Source organism: Cyrtonyx montezumae, unplaced genomic scaffold, assembly GCF_038088225.1.
Source record: "Cyrtonyx montezumae isolate F1298 unplaced genomic scaffold, pur_monq_1.0 scaffold_10, whole genome shotgun sequence".
NCBI classification, from domain to species: domain Eukaryota; kingdom Metazoa; phylum Chordata; class Aves; order Galliformes; family Odontophoridae; genus Cyrtonyx; species Cyrtonyx montezumae.
This window is the reverse complement of record NW_027071826.1, coordinates 13,805,479-13,828,608: the sequence shown is the minus strand read 5'-3', so window position 1 is coordinate 13,828,608 and position 23,130 is coordinate 13,805,479. Positions and strand designations below refer to the sequence as shown.

General features: G+C 38.4%; 2 protein-coding genes across 2 annotated transcripts in view; both read right to left on the bottom strand.

Moving 5' to 3' along the window:
* The window catches only part of DDX24 (DEAD-box helicase 24), a 191,850-nt gene that overhangs the window by 82,458 nt on the left and 86,262 nt on the right, over window positions 1-23,130 (bottom strand). The window lies entirely within an intron of this gene.
* SERPINA10 (serpin family A member 10) lies at window positions 1,720-11,214 on the bottom strand. The gene is made up of 5 exons (XM_065755684.1): window positions 11,134-11,214; window positions 5,529-6,282; window positions 4,212-4,485; window positions 3,426-3,573; window positions 1,720-1,943 (listed from the first exon to the last, which is right to left on the bottom strand). Exons 2-5 carry the CDS (start codon window positions 6,232-6,234, stop codon window positions 1,752-1,754), a joined length of 1,320 nt encoding a protein of 439 aa, XP_065611756.1. The 5' UTR covers window positions 6,235-6,282; window positions 11,134-11,214; the 3' UTR covers window positions 1,720-1,751.

Here is a 23,130-nt window from a genome sequence, read left to right as displayed (position 1 = left end):
CACATACCTTTATTAGAACACATCAGAACAGTTATTAACTTCCTAGACTTGAACCCAAGCTATTTATCCCCTCTATGAGCATATAATGGATTCTGCATTGCCTGTTGTCTGTTTCTTATTAGCTGTCATTTGTCTGTCACTTTTAACAACTTTATTTAATTCTTCACTCAGTAACCATACCACATATTAAAATCCCATTATGTAATCTTTTAATGCTCTTTTTAAACATTTTTTGTTGTTGTTTGTATGTCTTCCTTATGTAGTCCTTCTGATGTCTTGTGTACCCTTCCATCAGCCCTTCCTGTTTTACTTTTGTTGGATAGCACCAGTACTTTCGGATCTACAGCACTGTTTTACCTACAGCTCAGAACACCAGCATGGCTCAGCTGTACAGGAATGACTGTAGCAGCATTCCTTCTGCTAATTGTTCTGAGGCAGGAGTACCTTTTTCTGGGTACGTTCATCCTGCCATGTACAGTTAGGTTAGATATGCCTTATTAGTGCAGTAAGGTACCAGAGTTTCCTCTGTAACTCCTTTCATGAATGGCTTACAGCAATGTCTGAGTTTCTGTAAACAGAACTAATTGTAACTGAGTTTTTACTTTTAGAGCTGTTTGCTAGCTTTACCCTATTTTTATCTCATCATCTGTGCCAAACTCTTCTGCACCCTTTTGGGCAGCTTTTTTGGGAAAGATATAAGCATAGGTCTTCTAGTTACATATAGTTAGGAGTAGCTTTTTGCATTGTTTTGAAGTTATACACAGGACTCGGTAAATTAAAATTTAATAAATATTTGTGATCTGGGTGCTCTTTCTGTAAATGTTCTGTTAGAGTCACTGCACTTCTTGAATAAGGTGATTTGTAATGCTATTCAGAAATATCCAATCCTAAAATCCAAATGGTGATTCTGAGCTCTGTGAAGGGTTTTATTCCGATTTTGTGGAGGTATGTTTTTCCCTACTGAAGTCTGTCTTCATTTAAATGTAGAGACCCGTGTCCTCGTTTTCTCTTATAGCTAGATGATAAAACACAAAGAAATTCTTCTTTTAGGAGAGATCTAGGTTAATGTTATGGAGGAATATAGATTCAGGTTTTGAAGGTGTAGAATACCTGAATGATATTCAGAATTATTTTGTCCTTAGGAGAAAGAATATTTCAAAAGCCAGGCACATCATGAAGGAATTTGAAATACCTTGAACTGAATCACTCTCTTGGACAATGCAAACCACAATAGACAATTTCTATAGAAATAAAGATCTCCACACAGGGGTTATGAATTCTTGTTTAGGGTTTGTTCCTGCTCCTGCTGTTGTTTCCAGTGTGGCAAAAATGGCTGACACTGATATCAAGCTTTTAAGCTTCATTACAACTGAAGATAGCACTAAGGAATATCAAGTTGCAGTGTTTGGAAATGAGCTTCCTGGATACTTTGGCATACAAATCTTTGATCTACACTCATATATGTCACTAAAATGTTGAATTTTGAAAGTTTATTTCTGTAAGGATGGTTGGTTTGTTTTTAATTTGCCTGGTAGCTTTTACAAGAAATACTTTTGTCATTTTATAACTTTGTGCATTAATCTTGTCCTTAGACATTAACAAAATATTAATAGGATGACCTACTGCTAGCTGAAGAGACAAAACAAGTTTTCATATTTTCATACTTTGCCTTTTATTCTAATGTAAATAATAGTTTAAAGAAAATAAAAATAAATCCTCTTACATATCACAATAAAAACCATTACTTTTATTCACATTTCTGTTGGATCAACCACCCTGCCAATGAAAAGTAAAGTTTTAAAAGTTTCTTCAAAAATCATGAATAGAAATGGTCGGTCCACTTTAATGACAGGAGGTACTGAGAATGCAATTATTTCTGACCCAGTAGCTGCTGTGGCCTCAGTTCCTTTTTCATCTACTTCAATGACTGCCTTTTGGACAACCTGAAATGCAATATAGAGAGAAAATAAGTGACAGAAATAAATGGAAACATGAAGAATAAATTTCAAAGTGTCAGAGATTCAATTGAAGTAGGCTTCTCCTGAGGGTTACAGTTTGTCCGATCTGGCACTGTATGTTACTGGTACTACATATATTATCTCCTTCAGAAATGGAGGAGTCGGTATGGCCATTGTGACTGCAATTATTAGGTTTCAGATGGTAGTTCAGATATTATTGTGCTTTTCCACGTCCCTGAGGCTTTACTTCTACTTTTCTGAATGAAAACACAGAATTGTCAACACAGAGTAAATATGGACAGCACTAAGATATGGTCTTGGGTTGGTCTTAGGACTACAACCACAGCCCAGAAGGATCTTATTCTTTTTTGTTTTTTCAGTTTGCATGTACCTCTGAGTAATTCCTCTGTATTTGGGTCTGTATTGGTGACCTGCCTGGGCAACTTATGCATTCCTAACTCACAAAACTCTTAATTCTAGGAACTATTTATGCCAGGATAGTAGAAGGGCTTCACTAGTGTCAAAGTCTCTGCTAAATATCCTTATGTAATGAAGACAGCTACCATGACTGGCATTTTGTAGCTGATGTACTTCTTGGTTCTAATATCAGCAGCTACTCTTCAAGCAAGATCACTTCATGGTAACATAAAGTGAACTGTTGAAAAATGTCATGGTTTTATGATGTTTGTTATTAGTATTCCACACCATAACATCATGTAGTGCACTGGGAATTAAAGAGTTAATGCTCCAGCTCCATGGATCATCGATAGCTCTGAGTACATCTGTCTCAGAAGAGAAGAAAGACTACATATGCCAGAGGACTTTGTGTTGCTTTGCATTTTTCTTTTTTCCCTTTCCCCCTTTCCTGGGTTGTGGGTCCATGGGTTCCTCAACCCAGTGGTCACAGAACTGGGCCAAACCAGCCCAGCCCATAGATCACTGACAAGGAATAGTCATAAATCAAAGGGAAAGGAAAAAAGTGCTGCAAATTGCCATTGTAATTCACTAAAGTTAAATAGTTTATGCCAAACTGAACATCGCTCCAATTTTATACATTACATTTATTTTTCCTGTGATTGATTTTCTCAGAAAGATGGGTCTTTTTTGTTGTTGCTGTTGTTTTTTTAAGACTACAAGCCAACACAATTTTGAAAAACTGTATTTGAGTTTTCAGAGTTTTTGGAATTTCAGCTTACTTGTTTACAGTATTGACCTTTAAAAATTACAGTGTACAAAGCAGTCCATTTGGTATGGGTTGGAATACAATTGTGTTGTGATGATGTTTTGAGATTCTGTTATCTGCAAAAGTGTGTATGTAGTTCTATGGTGGGGTGCATACTGTTTAGGATGTGCAGATTCCATACGCTTGTCAGTTGAGGTTCTTTCCTAATAGTTGGTCTGTATGTCACTGAACATGGACCCACTATTTACTATAATCCAAATAGCAAATAATTTTAGAAGGCTTACCTGGGAGACTGTTAGGTATTTTTTATCGGTGAGATGACTAAGATCAGCTGTACGTGCAAAGAGATTTTTAATTCCAAGAGCATAAAGCAGTTTCTTCATTTTGTATTTTTGTTCTAGTTTGAACTTTGGAAATGAAATATCCATTTTTCTGTTTAAAAAGAAAACAAACAAACATTAGAAATACAGTAAGTTATTGCTGAAAGACACAGTTCTCAGGAATTAAGCTTCGCACAATCAGTAAAAACAAAAGGCAAATGTTAAAGATTCTCTGCTGGAATTTAGGCTGCCAGAATATCATCTCTACTTTGTTGAATGCCGAAGATGCTTGAAATTATTTCCTTCTCAGTATAAAATACTTTCATGAGCACTTCTAGTGGCCTAATGCTGGAATGACAGGTTAACTTATTGACCACTGAAGAGGCCTGTCACATAAGGAATTATATTTCACAAGAGTAATTTGTTTTTACATTTTTATACTCCAATTGATCCAGTACTCAGGGTTTTCATTGATAAGTAAAGTTCTATAAATATACACATTTGTACATACATTTCAGAAATATTAATGTAGACATTTATCGTACACTTCGCCTGGCTGTGCAGAATTTCAAGAGAGAAGGCATACAGAAAAATTTGGCAATGCCCTCTGAGACATTTCTGACTGAGATGACCAACAGACTTGTTGCCTCAGAGTTGATGCTTTTTAGAACTGATAATCATTGTTTTACTTTATTGCTTTGCTGCAATGGAAATGAAACACTTGAAGGCCAACAAGTGTCATAGCAGTACCTGCTCTTCATGTTTGCGAGCCAGGATTCCACAAGCTCCATTGTCAAATGGTCTTCAAGCGAAACATAATCTTCCCCCTTTTCTGGGATGACAATTAGCATGTAGGCTTTGCCTTTGTAGGGTAGTTTTATCACATTGCATCTTAAATTTTCATCAAAAGTTGAATTTACTTTATCTGACTTGAACATCATGGGTACTTGCACACTTCTGTATTTGTTTATGTGGAAAGTTTCAATTTCTGTGAATTTTGAATTAAATGGATAGAGCCACTTTCCTGCAGAAAGAAAAATGAAATAATTGTGTGAATTCAGACTGGTTCAACAAAATGTTCAGAACCATTTAAAAAAAGTGTAGAATCCTTTCTGCAGCAAGTTAAAGTGGATGTCAGTGGTATCTGGGACAACTGGGTGACAACTGCAGTATACTTAGTGTATGTTCTTTACATTGTTTAAAACAGGAGAATGCACAAAATAAACTGCTTCCATTGTAGGGAAAGGAGGGAAATATTCTGCACTGGGTTAGTTGCTAGTCAAGTTCAGAACCCATCTGTGTTTAGAACCATCAAGTTCAGAATGCCATCTGAGCATCTGTCTTTTATTAACATGCCATCTTCTCTGAAAATTTCTACCAGCTGTTCAACATCCTGTTTTTAAAGTAATTATACAATCTCTTCAAGGGGAATTCAGCAGTGCATTGTCTGAGAAGCTGCTCTGGAATGTGTCCTCTTTTAGGCTATTTATTCTGATTTCTGCACTTGCTCTCACGTTTGGTCACAGATATCTCTTCCCTTTGGTTTTCTGCAAGGGAAGGTAAACTTGGAATTGGACAAACTGCCATCTTTTAAATCTAAAAGAATAAACAGCTTTATGGCTGCAGAGTAATTTACTTTGTTCTCATATGTGTTTGTTTTACTGGGGTTTCCACTTTCTTGAGTGCCTTGAACTGCAGCAGTGGCCTAACTGGTTTTTATGCCCAGTACTTTGTATTCAAAAAGCTGTTATGGTTAGGATTTTTTCATTTCAATGGCTGAGTAAAAAAATAAATTTTTTAGTTACAAAGAAGGATTGCTCAGAGGATTGATATAGGGCCTTTTGTTCTTCACGGTTCTTTGTTGTGTGGAAGAAAACATTAAAAGAATAGTGGTTCACTATGATGAAAAATAATTTCCAGATAAATAAACTTATTAGAAGAAAGGAAATCTATTTAGAGATGTGGGCAGTGCAGGAAATAAATTAATTTAAGCTTCCCCTAATGTTGGTAAAGTCTGAGTTCTGTTTCCTCTAATAAATAACCATTTTGCAGAATGAAAATAGTTACCTTGAAAAAAGATGTAGTCCAAAAGTAGCAGTTTAGAATGTCGATCAACTTCTTCAAAAAGCTCTGATATTTTTCCTTTGGTCCTTTGTTTAATGTTTTGATTTATAGCAAACTTTGCTTGTGTGATGTTTTCAAAGTCCACACACAGGAATTCCATATCAAAGTACTGCTTAGATAAATTGAGGAAAGCTTCCCTGACTGTAAAGTCCTTTTGGATAAAAGAAAGAATGCCTTGCACAAAGAGAAGTTCTTCATTTGTTGTGATGTTATCTTTCAGTTGTTTAAACAGTGCTGGTAAATAATGGTGATCTCTGTCTTTCAAAGCAGGGAGGTTTAGAGCTTTTGCTATTTGTCTGTGTGTTTCCCCTTTGGCTGCCAGCAAATATGTAGCCATGACAGTTGATACAGAAAGGGGAGAGATAATTATATTGTTATCAAGTTTCATTGCAATTTTTCGGTAGAGGTTAAATCCAAAATTTGCTGTCTTTTCAGTGAAATTGAGAAGAGTAAGCTCTTCAAGACTTTGTTCTTCTAAAGTTTTAGAGTCATTTTTATGTTGATGCCATTCCTCAGAAATACTGACATTTTTATTTCTTCCTAAGAAATTCAGCCTCTTTTCCTTCTTTGGAGATTTAGGTTTGATTTCAGCCTTGCTGATTTCAAAACATATTTCACATAAAAGAAGTAGGTAAATTCCAATTTTCATGTTGGTGTCCAGTAATGACCTTTTTTTCCCCCTTGTTCTTTCTTCCCCCTAGTAAAGAAAATGGGAAATTTTTATTTGTTTTGATTTAAAGCACAGAGGTAATGGATGTAGCAAGGTGACATTTCTGAATCTTCAGGGTACATACTTTAAACCTAAGGTGTTGTTCCTGTCTGAAGGATCAAATCTAGAGCAGTCGCAGAGAGAAGTTTCCACATTTAGTAAAAGAATTCAGAAGAGATGCTATGATCTGCTATTGGCAGCTCAATGTGGAAGTATTTCACAGATTTTCTCTTATAATTTCTAATTCCTTTAGAAACTGCTGTCACCTGTAAGCACATGTAAGCACATGTAAGTGGCATTTTCCCTGAACAGTTCCGACACAGACTAAGGATGACTGAGGTGATGAGACCTGTAAATTCCTGCTCTTCATTGCCACTGATAGGTGACTTGTGATCTCCGTGTTATGGGTCTTAGTCATGGTTGCAATTCATACAGGATCCATCTATTAACAGTGGCCTAAGAAACACCATTCCTTTGTTCATTTATTTGTTACCTCAGATGTTTTATATCAGTAGCTTGCTACATCAGCAAGATTTAAATCCTTAGGAAAAAAACCCTAAACATTTGAGAAACATAAAAACTGCCTAATTTGATAAAAGCCAATCCAGAAAACAACCTGTCCTTGAGAGTTAGAGGATCTTATATTAAAACAGACACTTAAATCAAATTACAACCACTAGGTTTTGCTCTGGAACTGGTGAATTCCATGAGCCAATCAGAAAAATACTTCAGTATGTAAATTTTCAACATTTTAGAAATGACTCAGAGAATGCTGGAATTCCACACTGCTAATTACTTTTGCAAACTATGAAAATCAAACTTCTGTGCTTTAACTTACGCCTTGTTTTCCCAGGATAAATTTTTAGAAGGATATATTTGTCTAGTTTTGTAGAAAAACTAAAATCAGACAAAAACAGTTTGCCTTTGAAAGAGAGAAGCTTCTAAGCCAAGCTCATCGGAATAAATCAGGATTAACTCCACTGACATATCAATTGCACAAAGGGTCTAAGGTGAGACAGAATCCATGCACATCATATTTTCACCCAGTAATTCATCTAACTATGTTGAAAAAACAGTCTTGAAATAAGTAGCCATAGTTTAGTAGGGAACCAAACATCAAAAAATATCAGTCAAGATGAGCTATCTTTCACATGTATGAAAGAAAACAAAGATCTTAAAGATATTGTAGCACCAGCAGCTCTTTGTCAGATATATTATTTGAGAGACATTGACTATTATTGAAAGATTATTATCACAAACAAACAAACAAAAAAAAAACAGTGTTGAGTACTTTTTTACTTTCTTATGTTTTTTGGTTCACTTGCAGAAAAGTTCATTTGGGCTAAAAATGAGAGACATTGCAGATTTTAGTGGTATCTGTAATTAAATCTCTTGCTGGTCAACTTCTCTTGATACATCAAGGAAAGCTAAGCTTCAGGTACACTCATGAAAAGAATTAAAAAGCTTCTATCTAGTTCCTTTTCAGTATCACTAAAACATCTGGAGTTTTGTGTACAAGCAATAGGTTAAGTACTTCTGTAACTATGAAGGAGTATACTGATGTGGCCCTGGAGAAGCAGGAACAAATTATGCAGGAAATTTCTGCCAGTGAATATGATCGGCACTCCACTGCCAAAAAGAATGAGAAGGAAGGTCAAAACCCTGCGAAAGTCCAGATAAATATTGTGAAGACATTCTAGGCTTTTTGTGCAATACACAGTGCAGCACTCAAGGTAATGTTATAGCTACAGTGTTCAATTTCCTAATGATAACATCCCAGTATGTGGCTGTATCAAGAAGGCCAACCTCTAGCTCACGAAGAGAACAAGGCTGAAGTCCTAAGCTCAGTGTCATGTAGAGGAAGGTGCTATAGCTGCTAATGTACTCCCGTTGACAGCGCAGTATGTAGTTATTTCTAGTAGGTCAACATGAAGTATCATGTTACTGCTTATAGTCACTAAGCCCACAAAAGATTATGAAGCTCAGAACTAGAAATACAATGTCATTAGGAGAAATACTTGTATTTCATAATTTCATTTCTTTTCTCTTTCTTCTGATGCAGGTTGATTATTATTCCAGTCAGATCACTCTCCTGATCACTTGACACAAGATTCCCTGTTATTTTATGTTATATTTTATGTATTTTATGTTATTTTATGTTATATTCTTCACTGTCCAGCAAATGCTGGAGGATGTTTGTCAGTGCTTCTACTCCCTGAAAGTGCCACATTTCAGTGTCTAATAGTGTGAGGATGAAGCAGTTGTTTGATGGTTACAAATTTATACATATTGGGAATTCTGAGCTAATTTAACAGGGTTCTCTCATCACCAAATAAAATGAAGGGATCTGGACATTTTCCAAAAAAGCTTGAGGCAGACTTTAGTATCATACATAAAAATATGCTTTTCAAGCATGAAATGCAAATACACTTATCATTCATCTTTGCATTAAAGTGATATGTGAATTTATCTTCCATAAAATGGCATTGAATTACACTTTACTGAAAAAATCTTGAATGGAGGTGAATTTTCCCATTGCAGATTGAGCAGAGTGTACAAGACCACTGAGCCCGCACATCCATGTAGCAGTGGCATGATAATAGATAAAAGAGATAGAGTCAAAGAATTGTCATGGTTGGAAAAACTGCTAAGGTCATCTAGTCCAAACACCAACCCATGCATGACTCCTCAGTGCAGCCTCTACCATTTTCTCAAACACCTCCAGGGACAGTGACCGTACCATCTCTCTGAGCAGCCTGTACCATTATCTCATCTCTCTTTCTTTGGAGAAATTTCTCTTAGAATCCAACCTGGGAAGAAAATATTGATTGTAGGGCCCATCGTTAAAGCAGTTCAGCAATCTAGAAAACACATGGTAACTATTAACTATGGCTGTTTAGTTAGAGCTCTGTAACAGTCATTGTACAATTTGTGATTCGCCATATGGGAAAGCTGGTTTTATTTGATTGCCATTTATTCAGAGTTCAACTGAATTTCACAGTTGCCTGATTCAGGCTGTGGGAGTTAGTCCCAAAAAGGTGTATTGATGCGAGTACAGAGACATTTGGGTGCCAAGTCACAGGGTGTTTTTGGCAGTCAGGTGGTGTGCTATTTTCCTTGGAGATAATAGGTCATGTTCTGTACTTGATGTGACACAGATGGGCTGTAATGACTTAATGGGGAGGCAGTGAGATCTCTGAATTTTGTACCTTGTTTGAGTGCACAGCAGTCAGAGGAACACTAAAATATGCAGCTTACTGTGGCTGTGAATATTTGCTCTTTCTTTTTCTTTCCCATTAACTCTTGCTTTATCTTCAGTGAGATGCAGATCATGAATGCTTTCATGCTTGTTTGTTTAATCTGTGTTTGAGGTAATCTCCAAAAACATGAAAACACAGCTCTCAACTCTGTGTGCAAGCCCTCATCTAAGGTGATGAGCTGCACATCCCAGCACTTGGGAGATCTGGATTCAGCAGGAGCAGAGTAGGGAAAGGTTTTGCCTGAAGTTCATCTCCTGCCTTGGCAAAAGGTACACCAGTTGCTTCTGCAGATTTGGGACACTCAGTCTCCCTGACTAATCATAATGCAAAGCTGTTAAGAGCTCTTACAACAATTGCCAGGCACCTTTATTCATTGTGTAGTCACCTTCTTCTGTAGGAAGTTAGAAAGACACAAGATACTTTTCCTGCCTCAGTGCTATGGCAACAAAAAGCATCTCTTCTGGATCTGAAAGCATTGAGGCTTCCCGAGGGAATCATCCCTTCTTCAAAGGGGTAGGCCTGGACAGGGTCAGAGGCAGGGACTGGAAAGCACAGATTCTGGTATTAGTCCGTGAGAGAGGGTGGTGAAACACTGACACAGGATGTTCAGTGAAGCTGTGGATGCCCTTCATCCTGGAGGCATTCAGGACCAGGTTGGAATGCACCCTAGGTAGCCTCATCTGACAGGTGGCAACCAGCCCATGGCAGGGGGTTGGAACTGAGTGGGAATTCAGGTCCCTTCCAACCCAACCCAATCTATAATTCTGTGATGTTCTCCATCTTTTCTGTGCACAGTGCAATTTCTGTGCAATACCTGACAGGGCTGTCCTTGACAGATGCCACTGCTGCTTCTCTTTCTGAAAGGGCTGACAGATACTTGGCCACAGAAAAGGGCCACCAAGTCTTCCCAGGGAGGCAGGGAGACAAAATGGGGAATACCATGAGTTGCCTTCCAGTTCGTGCTGCCATCCCAACACAAATGGATTTCAGACTGAGAAAAAAGGGACATGTCCCAGACCATTCAGCACTCAAGAGGAGTCCCACTTCCTCAAACACATACAAATACCCACGTGATGTGTGCAACAAATCACAGGAGTAAGAACATAAACATTTCACTGAACAGTCACTGAAAAACTGAGATTACAACAATTTAACATAAACATTACATAAGCTTTGTCATTCAGTAACAACTAGAAATACAGTATGTCCTCTAGGACTAGGAAAAACAGTTTTGTTAACAGTAAGGTGATAATTTTGCACATTATAGGCTTGCTTTTTTACATTCCTAGAGTGAAACTTATTACTAGTTTTGAGAGCTTCCTTTACAAAAGAATAGAAAGTTCATTGACAAAAACATGATAAAATTACTATTTCATTTTTTTTCTTTTGAAGATGTTATGGCAAGAGAGTGCTCCAATATATTATAACACTGATCAAGATCTATAACCATTTAAATCATCCTATTTAGAGAATATGTGAGAAATATTACCTATATATAATATATTTAATAGTATTAATATACATAATAAAATAATCCTTCTTTTTACGATCCAAATAATTCAGATAAACCTCAACTTACCTATTAGGTAGTTTCTCTGTTACTTAATCAACTGTGTTTGAAAACTATGTGAAGGTGACTGTCCCATATAGAAGATTTTCAACAAATATTTGCTCTTCCAAAGTGTGATCATCTGGTTTTGCCTGTTATTAATTAACTGATTGATAAACTCTGAGTGACATGTTTCCCATAAATGGCATAAAGAGGGAGGGTTATATTCCAGTAAATACATTATAACTTTCATGGGAAGCAAGAGAACAGTAAACTCTCTGCATCTGGCCCTTCAGCAGCCCAACAGGATTTGGCCCCACATGTCCAATTGACTGTGAGAATTATTTTACAGACAGGCTGCAGGCCACTCAGCATCAAAAATAGTATCTAACCCTGTTTAATATTTGCCATTTCATATAGGATGTGTCAGTATTCACTGGGGCTGAAGCAAACGAAGAGAGGGAGGGAGCAGACGCAGAACATTGTAGGGGTGTTGCCAGCTCCCTAGCCTTCCAATGTGGCCATTCCCTTTAGAGGAGAAAGCAGGGCTTTGCTTCCTTTTTCAAGAGCATGGTATTCGTAGAATCATAGAATAGCTTGGGTTGGAAGAGACCCCAAGGACTGTCAAGTTCCAACCCCCCCTGAAACAGGCAGGGCCACCAACCCCAGATCTGGTACTAGTCCAGGCTGCTCAGGGTTGCATCCAACCTGGTCTTGAACACCTCCAGGGATGAAGCATCCACATCCTCTCTGGACAGCCTGTTCCAGCACCTCACCACTCTCCCTGTAAAGAACATTCCCCTTACATCCAATCTAAACGTTCCCACCTTGAGCAGCCACTCCCCCCCTTTTCCTATCATTGTATTCCTGCAGAAGTTCTCTAGAGCTATGAGACACAAGAGTAAACTCTTTGAACTTCCAGACTGATTTTGCTTGAACAGACTTGACAAAGTTCTTCGTGGAGCTTGGGCACTGTTAGTTGGGCAAGTCACTACTTTAAGACAGGTATTCTACTCAGCAATTGCTGCAGTGTGGACATGATCTAAACTCTTCACTATTTTTTTCATTGGCTTAATTCCCAATCCAGTGTAAACACAGAACTTCTCATGCTCCTAAATTACATTAAACAAGAACACTCCTAAATGAAATAGAACTTTTCATTCTAATTTGGATCGTAGAAAATCAATTCAAAAGATTGGCCTTTAAACAGATAACAGATAATAATAACAGATTTTGTCTCTATTTGTCAATTGAATTGAAACAAACAAGCAATAACAAACACAAACAAACAACAACAACAACAAAAACACACACCACTGTTTGCAGTTTAAGAGGGACTTAATCAGAGAAAAGGATAATATTTTGGAAAACATTCAGGACTCAGTGCAAAAAGACTGTTATGTGTTATTGGAAAATATTGTTTATTCAAGTTCTTATAAAATATTCTTATTTTTAAAAGCAATTCTGCTACTAGGCCTGAAGTACAGACAATGTTTTAGAAAACACGTGAATGTAAGGCTGAGTTAACTGAATTAATGTCATTTGGACTATTGCTTAAACATCAAGATCTTCACTGTGAATGCCCCAGTGACTTCACTGTTTCAGTTCTCTGATGAATTGACGTTTTTTCTACTCTACAGTCCACATACAGTCGTGTTTAATTCAGTTGTATTTGAGATACAAATTTATTCTCACTGCATGGAAGAAATTTCCATCTGACATGGCTAAACAACGCTGCATTTCTGCAGTGTGGTAACATGTATGGCTGTGGTCAAAAAAGACAAGTCAAGGAAAAATTGATACCCAGCTTTTGCTCTCAGCAAAATTAACATAGTTATTAACAATGATAATAGCAACCAATCTTTGCTAATCCTTACTCCAGGACCCTGGCATTCACATTCACTGATGAAACCCTTTCTTGAGTTAAGACTGAAGAGTATCAATATTGATATTCAAAAGCTGAAGTCTTATGTATAGATGATGTGGTGAAAAGATCTTAAAGTTTTCAAATCTTTCATTTAAATGTTTTCTGAAGCACATGAAACACATATATATTATTTTACATGGAAGAAAAAAGAATCTGCTATGAGAGGTGTTGGCTCTGCACAGAGCTCTGAGGGAGCTGCCTTGTTTTCTAGTCACTTATGAAGCCATTGTTAGCTTTTCATGCCGAGTAACACCTTGCTGAGAGTATCTTCTGCACATGACTGGGAGTAGCATATTCCTCCCACTAAGTAAGATTTATATTGTCAGTCACCCCTTGGATTCAACAGAGCTTTTTGAACAGTAAGACAGCATACAACTCATGGGTAGCAGCCAAACTACTGATTTAAAGAGCGATTTTCTGCAAGAGGATTGCCAGTGTGTTGCAATGGTAAAACTGCACTTTTCTGCAATTCTACTTTATCAGGTTTTATGACAAAATTTTCCCTGAGACCACAACAAACAGTAGCAATAAAGGTGAACTGTCACCTGGTTGCATTTCTGCTAGGAATTTTGTTGAACGCAACAGTGCCACAGCACTGAGAATGGGCAGCTGGCAACTGAGATGTCAGCACAGGAGCCGAAGACCATCTCCTCTAAGTGACAAGTTTATTGGATGCATATGCAGCTCTGCAAAGCCCAGCAATGCTAAATAGTCTAGGATCTAACAAATGCGTTTGGCAAAGGTCCTGTGTTCTGGTTACATGGAGGCTTCTTTTGAAGAAGCAGTCTAACCATGCTTCTTAGACTGCTTATTATGCAGTTCTTATGAATTAACTAAGAATAACTTAGTTATTCTTCAATAACTAAGTTCCAAATATCAGGTGGTTTCTTTTACAAGTCCTACAAGTCCATTTCATCCTTTTTGCAATACTTCTTGTTTTGCTGGCAATTCCTCTGCTTCAGTGGCTGCTTTATTATGTTACTTTTCTCAGTCTGGTTTAGGAAACCTTTGGTCACAGTGGAATAATTAGTTATTCTTGGTTTTGCTTTATTTTGGGCTTAGGTCCCACGTGCTAACTACGGGTCACTTCAGCTACAAGCTCCTTGGTACAGTGTCTGTATCTGCTTAGGTAATACCACTGTTTCACACACCGTGCTCCATTTCAGCAATGGTCCATAACTTGGCAACAGCAAAATCTCAAATACTCATATGGTGGGCGTTAGCAGAAAATGCAAAGTCATGGCCTGAACCAGTGACTGAGCACCTGGTGGGAAAGCAGGACCAACCCAGGGGAGCTCAGGTGCATGCAGTGCACCTGAGTGATAGAAGGAGTGGTGCCAGGATCCATCCCTTCCCAGACCTCATTTAAGGGTTAGCAGTGGTAGTAAGAATATATTGCTGGGGATTCTTATCTACCTGAGGCTTTCTATAGGTAAGCCAATTTTTTTGTTTGTTTGTTTCTGTGTCCATGGCTGTTGCATTTGGGTTTGTCTTCATTTGCTGTAGCTCCAGCTACTGTTGCTGTACTTGTCATTGTATTATGGCATTACAGTGGGTGTTATCTCAGTCCTAAGCGATCAGGCTCCAGAAAGGAAGTGCTTTATTTAATTAAATGTAACTATTGGAGTCCCAGTGAAGGATTTTTGGATTTGTGTTTCTTGCCTTACTCAAGCAAGGTTCTTTTGTGCTAGAAGCCAAGTAGATAAGTTCACTGTGAAATTCTGTCTTCAACTAGTTGCTAGTTTAGCTTCCTGGGGGTAAGGACAGTGTATTTCCTTCTGTTTTGATGGAGCTGGTTGAAGTCAGTCAGATATACAGCCTGGGGTTGGTGTTTGATTAGAATAATTAAGGTAAACTTGTAAAACTCGCTAAAGGTGATCTAGCAATGCTTCTAAAACTAAATAAATTTTGTGTACCTGGAGTAGTGCAGTAGATACTCAGTGGTGATTTTTCAAGGATTTGTGTTATTTCTTATTAAGTGTTACAGTAAAATTGTCTATAATACATAAACTAATATGCTGTAACAGTTATAAAACAGTCCTTTATACAGTCTCCTAAACATAATTTGTCAACTAGATGACTCATCAAGGTGGCTGCTGCTTCTCCCACTCAAAAAGTGTGCATTATAATTGAAATCAGTGGGATGCAAGTTCTCTGATGTCTCCTTAGCTATGGAGCCAGTAGTCTTGAACATTTTCCTAGAGAACTAAGCTCGTAAGACTGCTCATATGTGATGATTCCTATAGTGGAAGCATTTTCACAATGCACATATTACTGCATCGTGTTTGAAGTAGGTTGGGTGTGTGTGCTCAGTATTGCCAAGTATATAAAGCAGTAAAGTTGAAGGATTTCAGGACATAAGGCTAAAGGATATTTGTGTTTTCAACTTCATGGTGAAATGTAGTCTAATTCTTTTCGAATACACTGTAAAATAATAACTGCTTGTTCATCAGGCATATTACTGAGAAAATGATGTAGTGTGGGGAATAGTGTGTCCAGAGAAATAATATCAGTTTTCATTAATTATTAAAACAGTCATCTTCTGTGTTAGGGGTAACATGATTACTGCTTGTTCCAGGGATGGAGTTAATGACATTTAAAGACACTTCTAGCCTAATTTTATGTTATTTTCTTACACACAGTAAAGTAATATTTTTGTTCTCAATAATTTAGTTGACTTGTGCTTTTACATACAAGTATCGGACCTGTGGCAGGGGATGGTTGGGGTTTGTCTAGTCCCCATGGGACCAGCAGATGTCATCAGAACCTTTATTTCGATGATGGAAGAGCTATAATTTTGTGTACTGGGACATCTGCCCTTTCTGTGCCTTACTATGTCTGTATCATGAGGTGAAACTTAAGCAGGTGAGAGGCACAAACAACTCTCTTTGTGAAGTATTTTTGTCCTCCTGGGTAGTTATCTCAAAGCTTCTCCAGTAGATGTTAAATTCAAATGCCTTTTTACATTAAATTCCTGAAAGGATTGACTTTAATAGCAGCAATTAAAAAGGGTCCAGGAGGTTAGTTTATTTAGGGGAAGAAAAAGGATGGCATTATTGCATCTGCAAGTCATAATATCAACATCTACTACTGATCATCTGAACTTGGCATATGATGAATTCTTCTGCTATTCCCTGTCCAAATTCCTTTTTTACATGCATTGTGAATGCATGTCCTTACAACTGCAATAATGAAGCTGAAATTCTGTGACTTGCAGTCTTTTAGATCTGGCCTGAAGCAATTACCTGGTGTAATGAAGAAACCTCTGTCCTTTGGCCTCTGTAAAAGACAAGCAAAAGATGCCCTCGTGCACTTGTGAAATGTGTTGAGGCTTACTAAGCATAAAATGAATGCAGTTAGTGTTAGCCACGCCACTGAGAGGCTGTTCACTGTGTATTTTGCTTGCTAATTTGTGTTTCTCTTAGACATAGACATCGAATGCTGTAACCTGCTACAGCTCTGGTACTAGTTCCCATGGCTTTGTGTGAGCTCCCAATAGGCTGCACAGAATGGCAGCTTTTCTTCCTGAGGATGTATGTATGTACCTGGCTGTGCTTCCACAAAATATTTAAGCAGGGATTCATTTTTCATTCAAGAAATATTGTCTTTTCAAATTGATTAGGTGCACCAAAATTCTGAGCTTCAATGAGATGAGTAAGTATCAAAGCACTCTTCCTGATCCTGGGACTGCTCCCCTCCTGAGACTTCTTTAATTATGGTGTCTGAGTTTATCTGAAAACAATAAAAATGAAGTGGAGAAGGAAGGACAAACATATAATTTTTTTAAGATGTGAATATTCTCTTCAAATAAGACACTTATACAACAATAGCATAGATCTTGGGAGTTTGAGTTTAAACGGTAATAAATATCAATATCTATAATGATCAGCCTCAAATGCAAGGCTGGAGATATTGCATAGTTTATATCTATCACTCAATCACTTGTATAATACTAATTCTTGAGAAACAGAGATAGATTTTTAGTATTCTATCAGTTGTGGGGGGGTGGTTGGGGATGGGAAGTAACAACTATTGTTTTATTCCCATGAGGAGAAATACTTAGGCAATGAAGTAGTTAAATGGGCACTCCCTGTCTGAGAGCTGTGCAAGGACTGAAAACTGATATTCTTTGTTTCATAAGAATATTGCATTTAGTATGTGGGCAGTGCCAGATGTGAGGTGTTAATTATTCATTTCCTTGATTTAAGTGCTAATGTCACTTAGCAACCTTACTCATCTTTGAAATGGAACATTTCATGGATGCACATAGCTTTCTAGTGAGAATAGCATAGATAATAGGAAATAGGTTTGGGTAGTGTAGTCTGTATATGAACACTTTTCACTTCTGGCGGCATCCAGTTGAAAATTTTATTTTTTTGAGAGGCTTTCTTCAGAAATAGCACTACAGCACTTGGTTGCTAATCTCAGTTCCTGATGTGTTCTGGCTAAGATGCCCTCCAGCTTTGTAATGGCACTCAGTGATATTTCAACTTGTTTTTAAAATGTAATCTGGAATTATACTTTCTCATTCTGTCTGTCTCTCACCCCTACTCTTCATTACCTCCTGTATATTTTGGAACTATGCTCTGTTTGCATCTGATTTGAAGAAATAATGAATGTCTGTGGAATACAGGTAAATTTCATGAAGCTGAATGACCTACTCTGGGACAGAGGGTCTCCTCCAGCCATACAGGCTGTGAAAGCATGTGCTTGTCTTTGCTAGTCAACAGAGAATCCATACCAGGGAGCGCAAAATTCAGTTCCACACCTTTGCTTCAAAGCCCTTCCATGTCAGATACCATTTTGTCAGACTGCTCCTCTGCTGCCTTCTGTTGCATGGCAACAAAATGAATCTTCTCAATAACAGTACATTCTTACTTCTATTGTCATTCCACCACCATCTCTGATGTTATAGGACAGCATGATAAAATAGAAGGCATTACTTTAGTAACATCTCTTGTATACCCACTTCTGGGGGTGAAAGGACAACTGGAAAAGGAGGGGAGAAGAGTAAGACAAGGTAGCAAGAAATTGAGAATTCACTTTACTGAGATTATAAATAATAACCATCCTAGCTTAAACCTGACCGTTGAAGGCCTGTCCCTTGGCTAGTAATAGAATTTGGCCATGCTGCTGCTGTTGGCAATGCAGTTGCTTTGAATTCCTGCTCACTTGGGATGGAAGGTTGCACCCCCAGAGAACATGGACCACAGGCCATTGTAAAACATCTTCACTGTCAGGGCTGATGTGAAGAGTCAGCAATGTGTAAATCTTGCTTTTCTGTGCTTCAGACAAAAGCAATATTTCCAGCGCTGCTCCATATGCCTTCTCTTGGGAAGATTCCCTGTCTCCTACAGTCAAGACTTTCTGCAAACTGAAGAGATTAAAAGACAGTAATACCCTGTATTATGTATTCTCTTTGAAGAGAATGGTGTCTCTAGTGTGATAGTACTTCAGATTGCAGTCAGATCAGAATAAGACACTGAACACACGTCATCCTTCCTACCTTCTAGAAGGTCTTATCTAATGCATTCAGATTTTTCCATAATCATTTTTTACTGAAAGCACCTACTTTGCTCACTGTGTAAATAACAATTTTTGGAACCCACAGAAGTCCCTTCATACAGAATGATGACCTTGGTCAAGGGCTGATTATAGAATGAATGAGATTTCTCCATCATGTAATTTGCATTTGATAGGGGTATTCATTTTTCATTTTGGCATTGTAATGAGCATGGAGGAATTTGCATTGACAGGAGGTTTAAATTACTGTTCACCACCCATTCTTCTTCAGTGAGCAGTAGTGTCTTCCAAGTTTGTCATTGACATTCTAAAGAAAAGTTGGTCTTGTGGTCAGAGTTCTTGTCAGTCAACATTTTCTATTTGCTAGAAGATAAAGTTGGAAATATATAAAATGTTGGGACAATATTTCAGTTATATTTTATTGACTGACTATATTTAACAAGGCTTTACTCTCTGTGATGAACAGGAAAACAAGTGCTGTTGTGAATTCCAGTGCAGTAATAGCATGAAATTGGAAACTTCTCTGTATTAAGAGGAGTAATTGAAAACAGTGAGCATCATTGTTCATACAACTTTCACCCAAACATATACCTGTAACTTGACCATACTTGTCTTGCAGCTTAGGTGATACTGATACTTCACCTTGTCTATATTCTATATAGATCAGTGTAGGTAAATGAGCTTGTGATCTTTGCTCCAGTATGCTCTGGATGGTAGCTTTCAACTCCTTCTTGAGCTTGTATACAAGTAATGCAGACTGTATGTGACAGTGTGCACAGATGTTCACAACCCTGCAATTATTTATCAGGTCATATTATTCCTCCCAGGTAATGTATAGTATGATAGATTACAGAAGATTGTATTCTGCTAGCAGGTACAGTAGAAGCACTAAAGAGAGCATACAAAATAGAGAACTGACTGTTTTCATTTGAAGAAATATATCTGTAAGACAGCTCACTAATAAAGAGAGGGAACTTAAAACATGTCCACACTGAAAAAACTTATTGCTCCAGTAATATTTAGCTGCTATAGGGATGACTACATTAAAAAAAATACAGAAGAACTATAATGGAAAAGTGTTACTACCTCAAATTCTTGTATGGGTGTTCATTCTTGAATAAACAGAGTAAAATTGAATTTGGTTTGCCAATTGTCATGAAAAGTGTTGTCTTATACCAGACCAAAGATTTCATACAGCTAAATTCCATTCTGTATCTATCTTGCTTGAAAGTAAGCCTTAATTCTTATGTCTATGCAGTTGTAATGGGAAAGTGAATTAGTTTTCAAAAGCAAGCTTTCCTAGAAATCAGTGCTGTTGCTTGTACTATTTTTTTTACCAAGGTACAAGATTCCATGCAAACCTGACAGCTTCCACTGCTAGTTAGCACAATGGGAACAACATGTTGTATTGCCTGGGTCTCTGGGACCTCCATGCTCAGCAGAACAACTCCTACCCCAGGTGTGCAGGCCAGTCACAGTGTGAAGGGTTTTGAGTTCTTGCTGAGAAAACTGGGGTCTAAGAGCCTTCCTGTAGTATTGGTTATACTGGTACAGCTGTGATGACAGCAATGCAGCTTGTGCTGCATGGAAATGGCATGCACAGTCTCCTTGTGAAGCAAACTTCTAATGATATAGCTTTATTATTTCCCTGGTCAGACTGGATTCACCTGACCTTGCTCTCAGGCAAAGACCAATTGAGTCATTAATTATGCACATGCCACATTTTATGTTAGTAGTGGCACATCTAATTCAAGTGGATGTGATGGATGTAGGTGTCAAGGCCAGACTGCAGCATGGTACAGAAAGCCTGAAGGCAAAGGAGCTCAAACAGATGAGGTTGCAAAAACAGAAGCTGAAGCCAGCCTGAAAAATTTGTCCTAAGCACTAATGAAATGTAAATGCTTCTTCTCTTTTTCCGTACTGCTGAAAAGAAAAATAAGCTGTGCATTGAAGTCCGCCCAGAGTTTTATCTCCTAGTTTAGAATCAAGTAAGAGGGCATAGGGGTGGAAGAAGCATGCAAAGTCAGCATGCTAGCTTCAAAGCAAACATCAAGGTTATCTTAAATTTACCTTGAGACTGAAAAACAAAATACTAGCTAGCAAAGCATTTTCTCATAGAGTAATCTGTACTGTGCATTGCAAGCATCTTAACCGCAATCTTCTATAGAGTTATTTGGCTTAGTTATAATAATAGCTTTTAATAATCTTAGGATCTCAAAACATGAAAAGAGATGTGTATGTGGTGTGCATGGGTGTGCAGATGCAGCTGTAGGAAAGAAATACAATGGCACTGAAAATTACTAAAAGCATGGGCATCCCGCAAATAGGTGCAGAGTCAACAGGAGCTTTGTTCCTTTGTCCCTTAACCAGTGTTTGCTCAGGAGAAGTGGCAAATTATAGACAGCTGTGAGCAAAGCCTTGGTGGCATGTCAAACTCCAGCACTGGGCAGGAGTAGGAAGGAGGAAGCAGTGCTAAAAACCCGTATTTCTTCTTCAAGACCATCAGAGATGCATCTGGACAGGGGAAACAGAGACCTGTTCTGAAGTTCTGTCATCACAGTCAACATCAAATGCATCCAGATTTTGTGCTACCTTGCTGCATGTCACTTCCCCATCTGTAGGGGAGCTGAGACCAAACTCCAAAGAGCCATTGAAGGTTTGCCCTGTGTTTTTAAACACGGCCAGATTTAGTTATAATACAGATGCAATAGATAGAGCAACTAAGCTGAAATAAAGCTGTCTGGCTGTCTTTTTTTTTTTTTTTTGTAATGTTCTAAGCCTAGGGTGTCGGTTTTGCTCATTTCAGGTTAGAGAGGGATTCACAACCTTGTGTCTCCTCCCCCCTGCCGCCCTCACCATGGGAATACCCTGTTTCCTGGTTCACATGTGACCAGGTCCTGGTGGCTATGGCAGAAGCAGACCCAGCATCTCCCTGTTCTGGTCTCAGAGACTGATCTTTCCTGCAGCTTGCCAGTACGAGCGTGCTCTTTGTCCAGAATCTTACCTTTGTATTTCACAGAAATCTTGAACTTTTAGAAAGTTTTTCTTCTGTTACCAAGGAAGTCTACATTGTAAAGAAAAGAATACATGCAAGATCAAGCTTTTTGAAGGCTGCTGAGTTATTCAGACTCTGCAAGCCAATGCTGGTGGGTTATGTGAGACAGCATTGCCCTTGATGCACAGTGCCACAGGCTGAGCTCATTCCCACTGCAGAGTTATGCCACATGTATGTCTTTTCCCACTACTGTACGAGGAGCCAAAGATATATTTGGAGAATATATGAAAGACAAGTCCTTCTAATGTGTATGTTGCTACAGCTTTAGTGAAGTCTTGAATGTTTCATAAATATTAAGTCATGGGAAACTTTTATCTGTGGCCAAACATGCCACATTATTTAAACAGTTATCTCCCTCGCTTTGAAGCCAGCTATTTCAACACACCAGGTAGTCTGATTATCTCTGAGCTGCATCATTTAGCATGAAAATAGCTTCTCTGTGACAAAACATAGCAATCCCATAGGTATGAAATAATGGATAGGGTTGCATCAGGCTCTAAAACAATTACCTCGAATCTACTTTTTCAGGTTGATTATGCTAGGATCACAAATACAACTGGTTTCTCACGCTAATCTGCTGGGACTAATGACTCACCATCACGCTCTCACCCAGCCTGCACCACTTAGACCTTAAAAATGCTGGCTCGGTTACAGACTGAGTCCTGTGAGAGTGATGACTTTGACATGTGGACTAGTACACAGGGGTTTGGCCATGGCTCCTTTTATCTAGCTGTGGTAGTCATTTTCAAGTGGAAAAATCTGTTTTCAAATAGCACTTTTTCATGAACTTAGGAAAAAAGTGGTCAGCTAGTGGTTTTAGCTCTGCTTTTTTGTTGTTTTTGTCTTCTCAGTGAGATGCTGTTCCATTTCAGTGATCAGAGGCAGGTTGGTGCCTTCTACCAATTTGTAGCTGTCTGCTTCTTTTACTGAAGATAAGACAGAATAAATAATGATGAAAAAAGTGCTTTTGGTCAAGTTGCTAAATATCTAGTGACTGAGTAACAGAGTGTCAGAAGGTCAGATAAGATAAGGAGGCAAAGAAAAAGAGTTTTGCACTGCTTTTCTGTTTCCAGGCTGAAGAAGGCTGAAGGTGGAAGGGACCCTGCTAGCTCAGAAGTGGTCAGCCAGCAGGTGCCTGGCTGCAGGGCAATACTCCTGGTTGTCACTGTGTCTCCTATGCCTGTAGGGAGCGATGGTTGGGAGGGCCTAATCCCCTCAGTCTCCCTGCCCTTGCTATGAAGTCGGCCTTGTGCTATACCAGCGTGTTTTGATTAAATCTATGATGTACTTCTGCTCTAAATACAACACAAGATGGCATCTGTAACAGCTTTGTGAGGAGGACCCAGGGCTGTGTGAGCCTTTTGCCTCTCTTCCTTTCTTAGTAACCCCTGGGACTGCCAGTGTGCCATGTGCTGACATCTATGCAAAGATGAGAATCTACCAGCAGTCTTACCAGTATCTCAGCATTCTTTCCCAATAATTAGTCTGGTTACAAAACGAAGACACAGTACAGATTATGTGC